This window comes from Lissotriton helveticus, chromosome 2_1 (assembly GCF_964261635.1).
Source record: "Lissotriton helveticus chromosome 2_1, aLisHel1.1, whole genome shotgun sequence".
NCBI lineage: Eukaryota > Metazoa > Chordata > Amphibia > Caudata > Salamandridae > Lissotriton > Lissotriton helveticus.
The window spans coordinates 1,997,337,021-1,997,351,165 of NC_136059.1; the positions used below are offsets into that span (position 1 = coordinate 1,997,337,021).

Sequence of the window (14,145 nt, forward strand, 5' to 3'; positions counted from 1 at the left end):
ATTATCTGGTGTATTCGGAGAAAGGAAAAATGGACATGGAGCAGTAAATGTATCAATATGAAATGCAAGCGGTTGTGATAAAGGGCTACGGTGAAGGTGTTCCATTGGAACCTATCGATGTAATAGTTAAGGCAGACAGGGGAGCCCTTGGAACCAAGTGTTTAGATAAGGCGCTACGAGTAGCTCCTGTATCAACCAGAAACTGATCAGTAGAACCCAAAACTTGTGCTGTAACATAGGGATCCTTCTGATCTACTGGAACGTCAACTGATTCCTTACCCCATCCTAGGCAATCGTATGCATAAACAGAATCTTTCAAATCAGACGGCACATAATCAGATATTTGATATTGATTTCGTCTATCAAAAGTGTTAAACCCATCCTGTCCACTTGTATTAGCATCAAACCTAGCACGATCATCCGTGCTTCCTCTAGTCCCTGATTATGCTGAACGATTTTTCATTTGTCCCCGACCATGTGGATACTGCTGAGCATGTAGTGCCGGACAATCCGAAGCCCAATGTCCAAATTTCTTACAATACGCACACTGGTCAAAAGACAAATTCGAACGAGCATAAGACGAAAAGGACAAACTATAAGATCCACGTCCAACTCTATCATTGCCTCTAGAAGGCGGACCATAAGCCTGAGCCAACATAACCTTAGTTTTTAATTCTTTAGTCTTTTTATCCTCATTGCCTTTATCTTCTAATTCCTGTCGTTCGTAATACTGAGCCATAGTTAAAAGAGAAACTGGAGAAGAGGTAGTCCATGAACTCTCGCTGACCTTTAGGCGATTAGCTATTCCTGGCAACAGGTCTGCGACATATTTATCGACGAACAGATGCCTGCCCGTGTCATCAGTCAATGACTGGCCACTAAAATCGTGGAATGCCTCTTCAGAGCGCGTGAAGAAGTCAGAAACTGATTCATCTGTGTTTTGCTTACAAGACGCTAATACAGTCCAATCTATCTTTTTAGGGGGAATAATCGTTTTTAACTTTACTATAATAACTGCTGGAAGATCTAATATTAACTGACAGGGTTTCTGTGCGGGTTCTCTTTCTTCATTTAATTGTTCTAAAAATTTCCATAATGCACCAAAATTCGCACGATCATCAACTTTACGCACAGTTCTCCACATATCAAGGGGTAATATCAAACCGAAAAACAGGTCAATATCGGGTAAAGTCATAGTACAAGAGCTAATAGCACCCTCAACTTTCTCATAAAAGGCTGCTGGATTTTTTCGTGGATCAGGTAATGCAGTTTTAAGAGCCATAACATCCGCTCTATTCCAAGGAGTGTAAACCCAAATATAAATAAAATAACCCTTTGCATCAGTAGAAGCCTTATCATCACTTGTACCCGCTCCTTTAGGAGGAACATACAAAGGTGCGGCTTCCCGCATAGGTTTCGCATGAACTATCATAGTCTTATCTGTTCCGAAGATAGAAGCATGGGCCACGCCGGTCTGAGATGTTTGTGCAGCTGCGTCTGCTGCCTTTTTCCCTTCCCGCAAACGGACTGTCTCAACACGTAATTTAACCAAATGCCTGATTGAGTCAGCCACCTGAGAAAAGACAAAAAGACCATCACGCATTTGCTTACAATCATTTGCTATATCAACAGGCTCCAAATCGTCAGAATGTTTCCTAAACCGTTCAACAACTTCGGCGGCAAACACCTCTGTAAAATATACTTGCTCCCTTTCCTGCCAATCCTTCATGTCATCTAAAAGTTCAGAAGCAGGAGCAATATTACGGGCGGCTTTACGAGCAGCAGATCTAAGCTGAGACGCACGCACAGCGGACAACATAGAACGAGTTTCCCGTGCTATTTCCTGGTCTGCAGGAGAGTCCTCATCGGAGTCATAAGGAGCAGAAGGAAGAGTATACGGAGGTGGAGAATGATCTAACAAGAGAGAATCATCTTGGGGTTTATTAAGAATAGGATAAAGAGGTCTACGAACAGCGTATTGGCCATTTACCTGTAAATGACGCTCCCTATCTTCTCTCTCTTTAAGTTCTTTCATTTCTTTATTTTTCGTTTCCAATGCTTTCGCATGAATGCTCTTACGCTGTCCTTTTTCAATCAAGGCTTGCTCACGCTTCATTCGCTCACACACTTCTTTAGCCACATTCGTACACAATCAAACATGTCTTGTCTAGCCTTTCGCTTAAACATTCGTTGTTCCACATACTGAATCTTTTGCAAATCAAATGACCCATGCATAGGCCAATGCAACTCAGGATCCTTGCGAGTATATTTATTCCATAACGTGCAGTACATTATGGAAGAAATACCATACTTAACATACATGTCCCTATTAGGCGTCCCCTCCGGGGGGGCCGGTTGTGCTTCATCATGTCTCAAATTGGTACCACTACAAAAGCAACACATCAAGTTTCAAGTTTATTTTATTTATGTTTTGGAACTCATAACAGAGGTCCACATAAAATCATCAAACATTAATATTTGAACCATTTTCAACAATTTACAAAGAACAAGTCTAATATATATCCAAAAAGCTTTAAAAAAAGTAAAAAATTGTACAACAAAACCTCTCATTTGGCGGATTACAAATAGCATTCAAAAAAGCAGAAGCGGAAGAGATATTTAGCCCTAAACAAATAGGTCTCAACCATTTGAGGCGGTGTTGTTTTAAGGCCGGACAAACAAATAACACATGATTAACATCCTGTTTAAATTTGTTGCAAAAATTACACATCACTGATGAGCCATAGCATTTTGACAGTAAAATATTTAAAGGAAGTAGGTCCTGCCTCAGGAGAAATAAAAATCGACGTACCCCATGGGGAAGATTCCAGGAAACATAAGGTTGAGAAATCCTAATTTTGTAATGGTTAATGACTGGTAGCGGACCTCTTTTTGCAGTGAGGGCCTCCTTATCTAGATCAAAGCTTAGATTCCATGAGGCCAATTTTAGAGTCAGTTTTAACTGATAAGTAGATAAAGAAAAAAGTGTCAATTCGTCGAATTTCAAAAGTTTAACTGCTAGTCTAAAATTCTTTACAATAGAGGTGTGCTCTTTTAGGGGTCCGAGAAGTTCTTTTTGAATCAAATATCTTAAGGTACCAGGTTCACCATTCGCCAAGCTGGAAACCCACCGTCCTACCCCAGCAAGGCCCTGGACCCAAGCACTTCGTATACCGAATTCCAGCCTAAAAGCCGCTATATTACACGCGGTATTAACCATACACACTTTCCGTAGAATTTTTCCCTCTGTGGTGTTCAGAAAACCCCATTTCCCCACTTCGAGTAATTCTATGCCATATAGTAAGGAGGACGGGACTTTAGCTCTAAAAACCTCCAATAGGTAGGCGAAATGTCTCTGACCGGTAGATCTATAGAGGGTATTTAATCCCCTCTCATGAGACATTGCCTTCCGAACACTGTTAGCTATATGGGCCTTATCACTTAGTGTGCTAGAAATTATTTTCCCCAGAAAAGTATAGGATTGGACAACTTCCAATCCAAGGCCCTTTATATTCCAGAAGAAAACTCCCATATTTTTGCTTTTTTCTTCCTACAATGCACATGACTTTACTCTTGGATACATTTATCCTTAAATGGTGTGTTTCTGCAAATCCGTGGAGAGCTTGCAACCGATTATTCAGTCCAGTGGGGGTTAAATCCAAAATTAGTATATCATCTGCATATAACAGACATACTATCGGTTTGCCCCCCAAAGTCGGGGCAATGCCAACACTTGACGATAGAGTTTGCGGAAGATCCGATAGGTATAAGGAAAACAATATTGGTGCCAACAGGCAACCTTGTTTTAGCCCATTGGCAGACGGGATAGCTTGAGAGAGGCCTCTTTCCCCTCCCAGAAGCACTCTGCACCATGTATCGGAGTGGAGCTCCCGGAACAAGTCTAAGAGCTCAGGTGGCATGCCCAGATCCGATAGCTTTCTCCACAGCAAAGGACGATCCACCTTGTCAAAGGCTGTGGAGAAATCTATGAATCCTGCATATATTCTCCCTCCCCGGAGCTTGATGTATTTCTCCGATAACACTTGCAGAGTGGTCAAATTGCCCATGGTGCCATGCTTTTTTCGGAACCCCGTCTGCTCAAGAGGCAATACATTGTTCTCGGCTACCCAATCATTAATTAATTGCAAAAGACATCTAGCAAAAACGTTGCCGATGGCGTCGAGGAGGGCAATCTGTCGATAGTTTTGGGGTACATTTCTGTCTCCCTTCTTATACAGGGGGACCAGTATGCTACCCTTCCAGGAGGGAGGAATTATGGCATGGAAAAAAACAAAATTTAAACACCTTGAAAAGGATCTTACTCCAGATGACACTATTCTGTTTTAGTACAGAAATTGGGAGATCGTCCGGGCCCATTGCTCCAGATGAACGCATACCCTTGATGGCTAGTTCAATAATTTTTTCAAAGGGTGGAGCAAGGCTGGAATTGTTCTCTTTTTTTCTATTGTGAGCAACTTCCATTCCATTTCCGGCATACAAGTTCGAAATGTATTCTACCCATTTTTGTTCTTCAATCGGGACAGGTAAGGATCTGGATCTAAGACCACAACCTTCCCCAATCAGAGACCAGAATAGTCTAAGTTGGCCGTTGAAGACAGCCTCCCGTAGTTTAATCCATACCAAATCCTCGCTTTCCTTTTTTAGCTTAATTTTTAGCCTTTTCCTCCTTCTTTTTAATAGCGCCAATCTATGATGTCTTAAAGGGCAATGCCTCAGATATTGTTCTCTTATAAGTTTATTTATTTCTAAGTTAAGCAACTTCAGAGAAATAGGAAGTTTTTTAGTTTGGTCTTTCTTGGATGGTTTTTTTGCGACCAATAACACCTTATTCAAGAAGTTAGCGAAGCAAATTAATTCGGAACCCTTCCAATTGATCAAGTCATTCACTGCAATATCTAGAAGGCTCGCGATACCCCTAATTGCTTTAAAATTCCAAAAACACCTTCCACTTTGAACTCCAAAATTAACCAGATTACCATCCAAGGACCAGTGATCCGTAAGAGGAGGATTTAAATCTAGTGAGAGAGTTATTATTTTGTGGTCGCTGAAAGGGGTATGAGTAACCGTGAGGTCCTTGAGAAGGTGGAAAGTTGGCATATCTACCGCCACGTAATCTAAAATAGATTCACCAGTGATGGACTTGTGCGTAAAATTTGCAGGAGTATCAGAGGGAAGCCTACCATTCACTATGATTCCATCAATTTCAGAGAGCTCTTCAAGTAATATTTTCCCTCTCTTTGTTGTTTTGATGTGCCCGGGAAAAAGAGTTTAGGGTATCTGTAGGGAGTCCTCTTTATCTTCGTTACGAAAAATCTCCAAACTGGAGTTGGAGACTTTACAATTAAAATCCCCTAATAAAATTATATGGGGAGAGACATCGTTTACAAAGAGTGTTTTGATATGAGAAAAAACCCTAAATAAGATTTCATTATAACAGACATCCGGTGGAATATAGACATTTATTAGAATAATAGGTTTGTTTTCAGAAATAGCAGAACTGAATAACGTAACTACTTGGAACATATTACTAGGGTCTAAAAAATGGGAAAAATTCCATTGTATCTTGGTGGACAAGAGGCATGCTATTACCCCTTTAGCGTGGCCTCTCCTTGAGGAGCTCGCTTTGCCTTCCAAAACAAAATAGTCCTTTCCTATGGGAAAATTCTCTATACACCAGGTTTCTTGGAGGCATATAACACTAAACTCTAATGAAAGTAAGAATAGTAGTTTTTCAGGGCTATTTCGTATTCCTGCAGCGTTCCAGGATAAAATCCTGAAATCATTGTTAAAGTTGCGGTTGCAGTTGGAGTTTGTGGGAAGATTTACTCGCTAGGATTCCAGGCAACCAGTTCCATTGATGACACTCCTCTGCGGGAGCGCTTTGGAAGTAAGAGCGAGGGGGATTTGGATACTCCACATGCCGCCCATTTTTTGCGATACTAATTTTTAAATCTTCAAAATCAGAGGGAATGACCCCATTTCCAACTACAGCCTGAGAGAACCAAGGCTTGCCCATTAATCTATTAGATTGGGGTTTTACCAAGAAAGGCATAACATCAATCCCTCTGCGCTGGAAACTTTCAATTTTTTGAAGAATAAGATTAACAACAAACTTTGAATAGAATCTTACTCTGGTTAGGGTCCCATCTACAGTTTTCACGATTTTTACTAAATCTATATCGTTTGTCTGTAGCAATTTCAAGCCATCCGTTTCGTGGAGACATTGAAGAAGTGTAGATCTATTCAAGATAAAATCAGAATCAAATAGCGGAAAAAAATCTAAAATAAAAGTATCAATATTTTCCTCCTCAATTATCTTGGTTGGCCTTGTTGCATCTATTTCCCCTCCTGCAAAGGCAGGGAATGGCCTCGCTAAGAGGTTAAGGCTAGAAGACACTTGATCGACAGGTTTTATCAACTCCACAGGAGGAACTATATTAACAGATCCCCCTGGAGTCGGACAGGAGAAGCCTGATATAGGCTGGATAGAAATATAGGGAAAAGGATTTTGAGGGGGGTTATGGGGGGAAGAGGGAACAACCCCCGTAACTGAAACACCTGGTGTCTCATGCAACGACTTATCCCCCCGAATTTCTTCAGGGGAATTATTAATTGTATTATTGAGGTGGTTTTCGAAGTTAATTTTCCTCCGCCTCTTTTTTGCAAATCTACGCAACTGTTTCCTCCTTTTTCCACAATTCTTTTTTAGAAGCGTTATCTTTCTTTGAATAACACCGAAGCCTCCTCTTTTCCAACTTTAACAGGAGGATTAAAGATGGGAAATAAATCTTGACATATTCCTTTTCCCGGGACACAGTAGATTCAATTTCCAAAACACCCTCCACCACACAGTTATTCCTAAAAGCTTCCGCTTGATTTATTGGAGAAGTCTTCCGAACTGATAGTACCTTCTTTACATCTGAAGATGGAGGATTCACCATTAAATCAGTTTGGACTGAAGCAATAGTTACAATTTCTTCCGATAGAACCTTTGGAATATCAGATACAGGTTGAGCAGTCACAGAGAATGGGCTAGCATCCTTCCCCCCCTTTCTATCTAATAGAACCTTTAATATTTGGGTCACAGTTTCCAAGACACAATCGGAACCGCCAACAAATCTTTCCAGCAATGACAGAATAGAAGAGAGCAACTGTTCAAGGCAAATCAATGTTTCTGAAACTGGATTATCATGTCTAACAGGTCCAATTTGATCAGTGTTAGTTATATTAAGTTGTGGACTAGAAGAAATATTTAGCTGGGGTATAGAGAGGAGAGAATTATTAGAGGGAGTACTACTATATAATAGGAGCCCCGATGGGGCAGGTGCTACCGGGGTTTTTCTAGAATCTAATGTCACATCAGTTTCATCCTCTATATACCTTTTACATAAATCCATATCTATATCAAGACAAAGGGGATCGATATTTTGTACCACCCCTTGCAGTGAAGTACCAGAAGCATTCTCTAGGGGAGTTAGGGATTCACCAGAATTAAACATTTTATTATGCACTATGACATCTATAGTTTTTAAACTAGGGGCAGATAATCTATGAGAGGGGGAAAGCCCAAGTTTATTTGTGGAGGCGACAATTTGCCGAGATGGAGTAGGAATTTTTGATAAAACTAGAGGACTCCCCAACTCCTCTTGCGGGGGGCCAATACACTCCACCCTCGTGGGTACAAGAGTAGGGAAAGAAGGAATAATATCCCTATTTTCTACAAATTGGACCACATCATCTCCGACCTGTAGACTATCCTTTGGCGAGGGTATCCCAGTAGGGATTTTATCTTTGCCCCTTTCCCATAAGCTAAATAGTTGAGATTTTCCCTTTACTAGAGAAGCCTGGCCATCCTTATTTCGTAATGGGTTAGACTTAGTTTTTGAGCAGGACCTGCCTACCAAAAGTCTCCCAGACCTCAATTTCTTGGCAGTCATAACTAGATGAATCTTAGCCGATTTAACCACAATAATGCTGCCACAAGAAGATACAATACAATATACTAAAAATTGTGCAGGGGTCCGCACAGCACCAGCCTTTTCAGCCTCTGAGGGCCTCAGAGGGCCCGCCCTTTGCCCGGGCTTCGCCCCGGGCTATGTCCCGCGCGCTTCCCGCGTGCGCGTGGACCGCAATGGCTTTTATCAGGCAGGAGGCGGGGGCGGGAAGAGGACCAGCTGCGGCAGATGACCAGCCGCACTGCAGGCTGGTCCTCGCAGTCCCGCCGATAGCCTCACTGTGCGTTGAACCCTCGACTCTTCTCACGAGGGGTGGGTTCAAAAGCAGCAAGGAAAATCCGCAAAGAAGCAGAGGTCTGTTTATCCAAATGTCCAGCAAGAAGTCAAAGGGGCTCCACCTCGCCACCACTGCGAGACTTGCTGTGGATATCACTTCCGGGGTGGGGGGGGGCAAGAGCGAGAGTAGGTAAGCGGGACTCGCGCACAACCAGGCAGCCTGACAGTTGGGGAGACAGAACCTGCACCCAACACCCAGCTATTTTCTGCCGCAGTGTAATCGGGGAAAGTGGCCGCCACCAGTAGAGGGGAACGCAGGCAAGCCCCCTGCTGCTCGACCCAAGTGCAGCCGCCACCTTTGTCTTTCCTTTTCCTTTTCCTTTGCGACTTTTGTGGCTTCAGAGCTTGTAGGTATGACTGCGGGAGATTAATGACAAAAATGACAAAATTTCCGGCTTTCACGCCGATTAACTCCGTTCCTGATGCTGCAGTCTGCTCCTCTGGTGCTGGCTCTGCACAGTCTCCTGTAGTTGCTCTACTCCAAACAAACTGCGGTTATAACCCCCCACTGGAGTGACACTGGAGTATTTTCAAAGTTTTCCGAGAGCTCCCGCTCCCACTGTCCCAGCCGCCTGGAAAAGAGCCTCGAAAAAGAGCTTCGCAGCGGTTCCCGCCGCTACCGGGCCGCTCCCGCTTTTTGCCCGCTGCAGCTGCTAAGGAGACCGCGAGCTCTGGCTCTGGTTCTGGCGGCCTCCCGCGCTCACACTCCCCCGCGCGCTCACTGCACGGGGGGGGGCAGGGGAGGGGGCAGGGTGCAGGCAGGTTACAGCAGATACCTAGCCGGGAGAAGTGGAGAGGACCGAAGACGATAAAGACCCCTCCTCTCGCCCTCCTCTCACTCACGCTTCCCTGCTTCAGATGATTCACTCGGCGCTCTGCACTCCACTGCTTCAGTCTGCAAACTCCACCTTGGCTTTGGTAATGGACACATCCTACGAAGTGTGCTAGAAACAGGCATGCCAAAAATAGTGCAGAATATGCAGTAATATAACCAAAGTAGCACTTAAGGTACTGTAGTACGTTGTGCTGTTCCATTCAATTAAAAACAGAGAACATTCTACTCATTACCTGCCTTTATAAATTGCAATACATATATCAATCCCATACAAATCCAAAGTTGGCCAACAGAAATTCCAAAATTCCAAAGCCATAGTAAGCGTTACTAAACTACCTTACCAATACCAGGCATCAAAAACCAACAGCAAGTGCCGCATAACAACTCTTACCAGTAACTTGGTGTCCAGATTCCAACTGCCAAGTTCTCAAATCGACCAAATGGTCACTGCATGGCGAATCAACAAAAGAGATCTCAGTCGAGGACCGGCACCACCTGGAGGGTCAGATCAGAAAGAGAGGAAAAACGCTGTGGTTCTCCTCGGGCAGTGATCGTCCAAAGCGAAATTCTAATCCTCCGTTTCGACCACTCCTTCGGGCATCCGCATCACCGATGAGCCCCACTGGTTGGGCGCCAATTTGTGGTGGTGAGCCTCAGCAAGGCCTACCAGTGCAAGGGGCTCGCCCTTCTCTGCACAAGACCTCAGACCAATAGGATAGAAGTTGGCACAGAACCTAGAATAGAAAATACAAAGTTTATTAACCTCATGAGGTGGAACTACATTCACACAACACCCTTCGGCAATGTATGAAGTAGCACACTGAATGGAAGGAGCTTGGTCCTTTTATACCCATACAGGGGCTCAAAAGAAGGCGGTACAAGTACAAGAAGTAGGTTTTAGGCACATTGTGACGGGGAGGACCCGGACCCGGGCCCTCCCGGCTTACCTTTACCTGTGTCCTCTTTTGTCACCCAGCACGCAGACGCCTGGAAGCCCGTAACGGACTGGCCCAACACGCCCCGAGATGCAGAGGAGCCGTGTTTCTTTAACTGGGCGGAGCTGGAGCCGGACGCCACCCCCAAACAGGAGGTAAAGGTGCGCCCAAACAGATCCCAGGTGTGTTTTTCACCCGGAGGTAGCGGAGATTGGTGGCGTGAGCGAGGAGCGGAGTGGAGGAGAACCGAAGACGAGGAGGAGGCGTGTGAGCAGTGGAGGACGGGAGAGGTCGGAAGCAAGGAACATCAGCTGGAGGTGGCGTGTGAGCAGTGGAGGACGGGAGAGGACGGAAGCAAGGAACATCAGCTGGAGGAAGCGGGTGAGCAGACGAGGAGACCGGGAGCGGATTGGAGAGCGGACCAGCGGAGGGAGGAGGCGTTAGAGGAACATCGGAGGACGGAGCCCAGTGACCACAGAGACAGCGGACAACGGACCTGGGAGACCGAGGAGAGAAAGACTAGTGACGACCACGACAAGCCGGGAGGCCAACGAGGAGGCGCATCGCCCAGCCACACTTCACATGAAGTGTGGCTCGAGCAGGTACGGTCAAGGTTCACAGGGTGGGCGGGACGTAAGTGGGGTAAACCCCCGTAAGACAAAGCAACCGACCCTCAGTGCACGTTACCTACCCTTCACCTCACCGGCACTTTGAGAGCTACGAGCACGTGTGATCCCTCACTTCCCTTCCCTGACAACCACCCCAAAACCGCGAGCTAATAGTGGTTTTCTTTGTTTCTGTTTCTTTGTGGTACCGAATCTGGAGCAAAAGACACGACGGCGGAGGCAAAGCCTACAACGCCCAGAAGGCATTGGGAAAGTCGGAGATTCGGAACAGCCAAACAAGTTAAAGAGGACATTGACAATCCTTTGCCTTTCTATCGAGTACCAGTGCAAAAGCGGAGGCTGTATAAAATAATAAAACCCTCTTTGCCTCGCAACCCGGTATCCGTGAGTTTATTGGATAACCCGCCCGAAAGCCCACACACATATAAGGTCATACAGAAAATGCACAGTCAACAAGTGGGAGGGGCTAACAGTTGCTAATTCTGGTGAGCACATCCTGACATTTACAGACTAACAGCAGCTGCATGGACAGCTAGCTGCAAGCTCAACTGAGCATGTGCAAAGTGGAAGAGGCTAAATATAACCTGTCTCTAGGCAGATTTCAAGAGCAGACAACAGCAAGGTAGGACACTTGGTAGCACATGGCAAACAAAATGGCTGCCAGAAATACAAAATGGATTCCACAAAATGGACAAGATAACCTCTAAATACAGGATGGCTTTTCCTAATGCTAACCCAATCGCTGCCAAATTACAACAAGATGACCGTTTCCGACTACAGCCAAAGGAAATTAAAGGGTGTGTCTTAAAGGCACAGAGATTCGTAAGGGGTAGCACAAAGCAAGCAGCACAAGGGTGGGGAAGAAGGGTTCAAGCTGCGAATTGGGAGGGGGTTGTGAGGTGTTGCATTTATGTGTACAAAGCCAAATTAAATAAATAATTGTCCTAAACCACAAATTGGGTACGGAAAACGAACTAAACATACCATCTGGTTCGAAAGTAAAAATGCTACAACAGATGTGATCATGATAGTTTTTCTAAAAAGTAAATATTAAACAAGACAAGATACGCACAAAGTGCATTCTCATGGAACAAAAATGAGCAGCTGGCAAGCCACAAAAAATTAACAAGATAAGCGCAAAGCGCATTGTTATTCGAGCAGATGGCAAGCGACAAATAAAGAAAGTGTCCTCATAGAGTATCATAAATATCTGTAAGAGTAAGAGCACACTCAACAGGGGCAGTCCATATTAGAGGTTACAAAAGTCGAAAAGGACAGACTTGTAAGCTATTTAATCAAACAAAAGGCTGAATTTATGAAGGACAGAAAGCGGAACCAATTAAATAGATTCCCGTTGTTCGAAGCCCATATTTTCGATACAGCATGTTTCGAAGGAACAGCTCATGCGCTGCCAAGGTGAGACCCAAAAAGGCAAGTTCCACATTCAAAAATGTCATTTCCAGGGATAAGAGACCACCTGTCCTGAAAATGTCCGTCAAGATATGCAAAATACTTTTGCATTTTTTTCAGTGCAAAACATTTGATACTGTATCTCTCTGAAAAATCAAGGATTACGTTTTCCTTAACTATACAGAATAAGTGTATTTCACATGTCTTCCATTGATGGGCCGATCTGCCCTGAATTTAACCAATGTATTTACATATTTATAGAATTTATTTAGTTTAGGAATATTGGGTTGTGTCCACTTTCAGTAGAAGCATGCATTTCCCTTGAAGAAAAGACATTGGATTGTTGCACCAGACACCGTTTGTTTCTCATTTTTCATTAAAAGGAGGCAGTTTAATTTTTTGGTATCCCTGAATGCATTAAGGCATTCTGCAATGAGGTCTGACTGACAGCAATTTTGAATGTGGCTTATTTGGTTTCTACTCTATCAGCTACATTTCCCTCCACATCTATTTCCTTTTCAAGTAGATTTTCCAAATACAAATATTGTTTAGGGTTGTCAACATAATGACTATATCTGGTGCAAAGTTGATTTACCATAATGCGTTTGTTGTCATATAACAAGAGTATAACGTTTACTGATTTTATAATGTTTGCTTTTCTTCGCAGGGCAAGGCATATGGACAAATGCTATTGGACTTTAAGATAAAGAATGTTCCCGATTTGAAATCATTAATAGAATAAGAAATACAATTACCCTCTTAACTGCTACAGTCTGCTCCCACTTGAAAGAACTATTTGTCCAACATGAAGTATCGAAATTAGGAACAAGAGCTAAATGACAGCTCTTTCACGTCCAGTGTTCTTGGGACACATTCAGGGTGTAGCGAATGATGTATGAGATTGGTTTGGGATGGCTTCATCACATCTTTTTGTTTTGAGATGCACGTTGATCGTAATAACATGTATTTATATATGTATTCATATATACACATATATCTATGTGGGCAGGCCAACATAATAATTTTACAACCATCACTGTAAATGACCCATTGGTGAAACGTTAATAATTGTCTGGCTTTTACTTCCGGGCAGACTTGGATGGTACAAAATGTGGATTTTTTTGTTTGTTTACATTTACCATTCTTTCTGCTCACATGCCTCTATTTTCAAAACATATTTTAGATTGTGCTAAATGGTGGTGGGCAAAGACTCTTCAGGGATATATATGTGCTACATTCAGTTTTAAGATTTTTCAGTTTGTATGTTTCCAAGCAGGAGGTTTTGGCCTCATAAAGTAATTTTTCTTGGAATGAGGACACTACTGCAAGATATGAAAAAAGATGTTAAAGATGATTACTTGTTTTCCTTAGTAACGCAAAATTGGTAACATAGCTGTCAAGGTACGATCACAAACTAAATTATGTTACAAAACAGAGTCCCTGTGGTGCAAATATACTTCGGGTTTGAGCCTTACTGTGGTGAAACTTTGGAGCTTGATCTCATGTTGCATTAATACAAACTCTAAAAGAGTGAAGGCGTAGTTGTAGCGGGCAACTAATTTGTTTTCCAATATTAACAAGTCCTAACCACAATAATGTAGCAATATTTATCGGATGCTTACATTCTTTCTACCTCATAATACCACTGTATGCCTTCCACCTGGCCACGGTACAACTAAACATAGAAAACTTTGGATGTTGTCTTGTTTACATAGTAAAATAACAGCAACAATTATTTAATTGGGCTTTGTTATTCAACGTTTTTAACATTTTTGTTTCATTTTAACCAGACTAAAATACCAATTTATTGTTGCACACCGAGTGACCAAATGACAATATGGCTTAAATGCATGATTGTTGTTTGCCAAAGGTCACCCTGTAACTCTTTGAGTGGGGGTTTGCTAGGATTAAACTGACAACTATTGTATTTAATAGTTACAACAGACTAATTGTATATTCCTCTTCCATTTTATTATTGTCTAATTTTTACACTTGATTACTTTTGTACAGCTTGATTTCACAATGCA

General features: G+C 43.1%; 1 protein-coding gene across 1 annotated transcript in view; it reads left to right on the forward strand.

The window, feature by feature from the left end:
- The window catches only part of LOC144819000 (uncharacterized), a 752,739-nt gene extending 739,685 nt beyond the window's left edge, over nt 1–13,054 (forward strand). Inside the window, exon 20 of the mRNA XM_078676962.1 lies at nt 12,786–13,054. Coding sequence (XP_078533088.1) covers nt 12,786–12,860 — 75 coding nt within the window. The 3' untranslated portion in view covers nt 12,861–13,054. The remainder of the gene's footprint in view (nt 1–12,785) is intronic.
- The last annotated feature ends 1,091 nt before the right edge of the window (nt 13,055–14,145 follow it).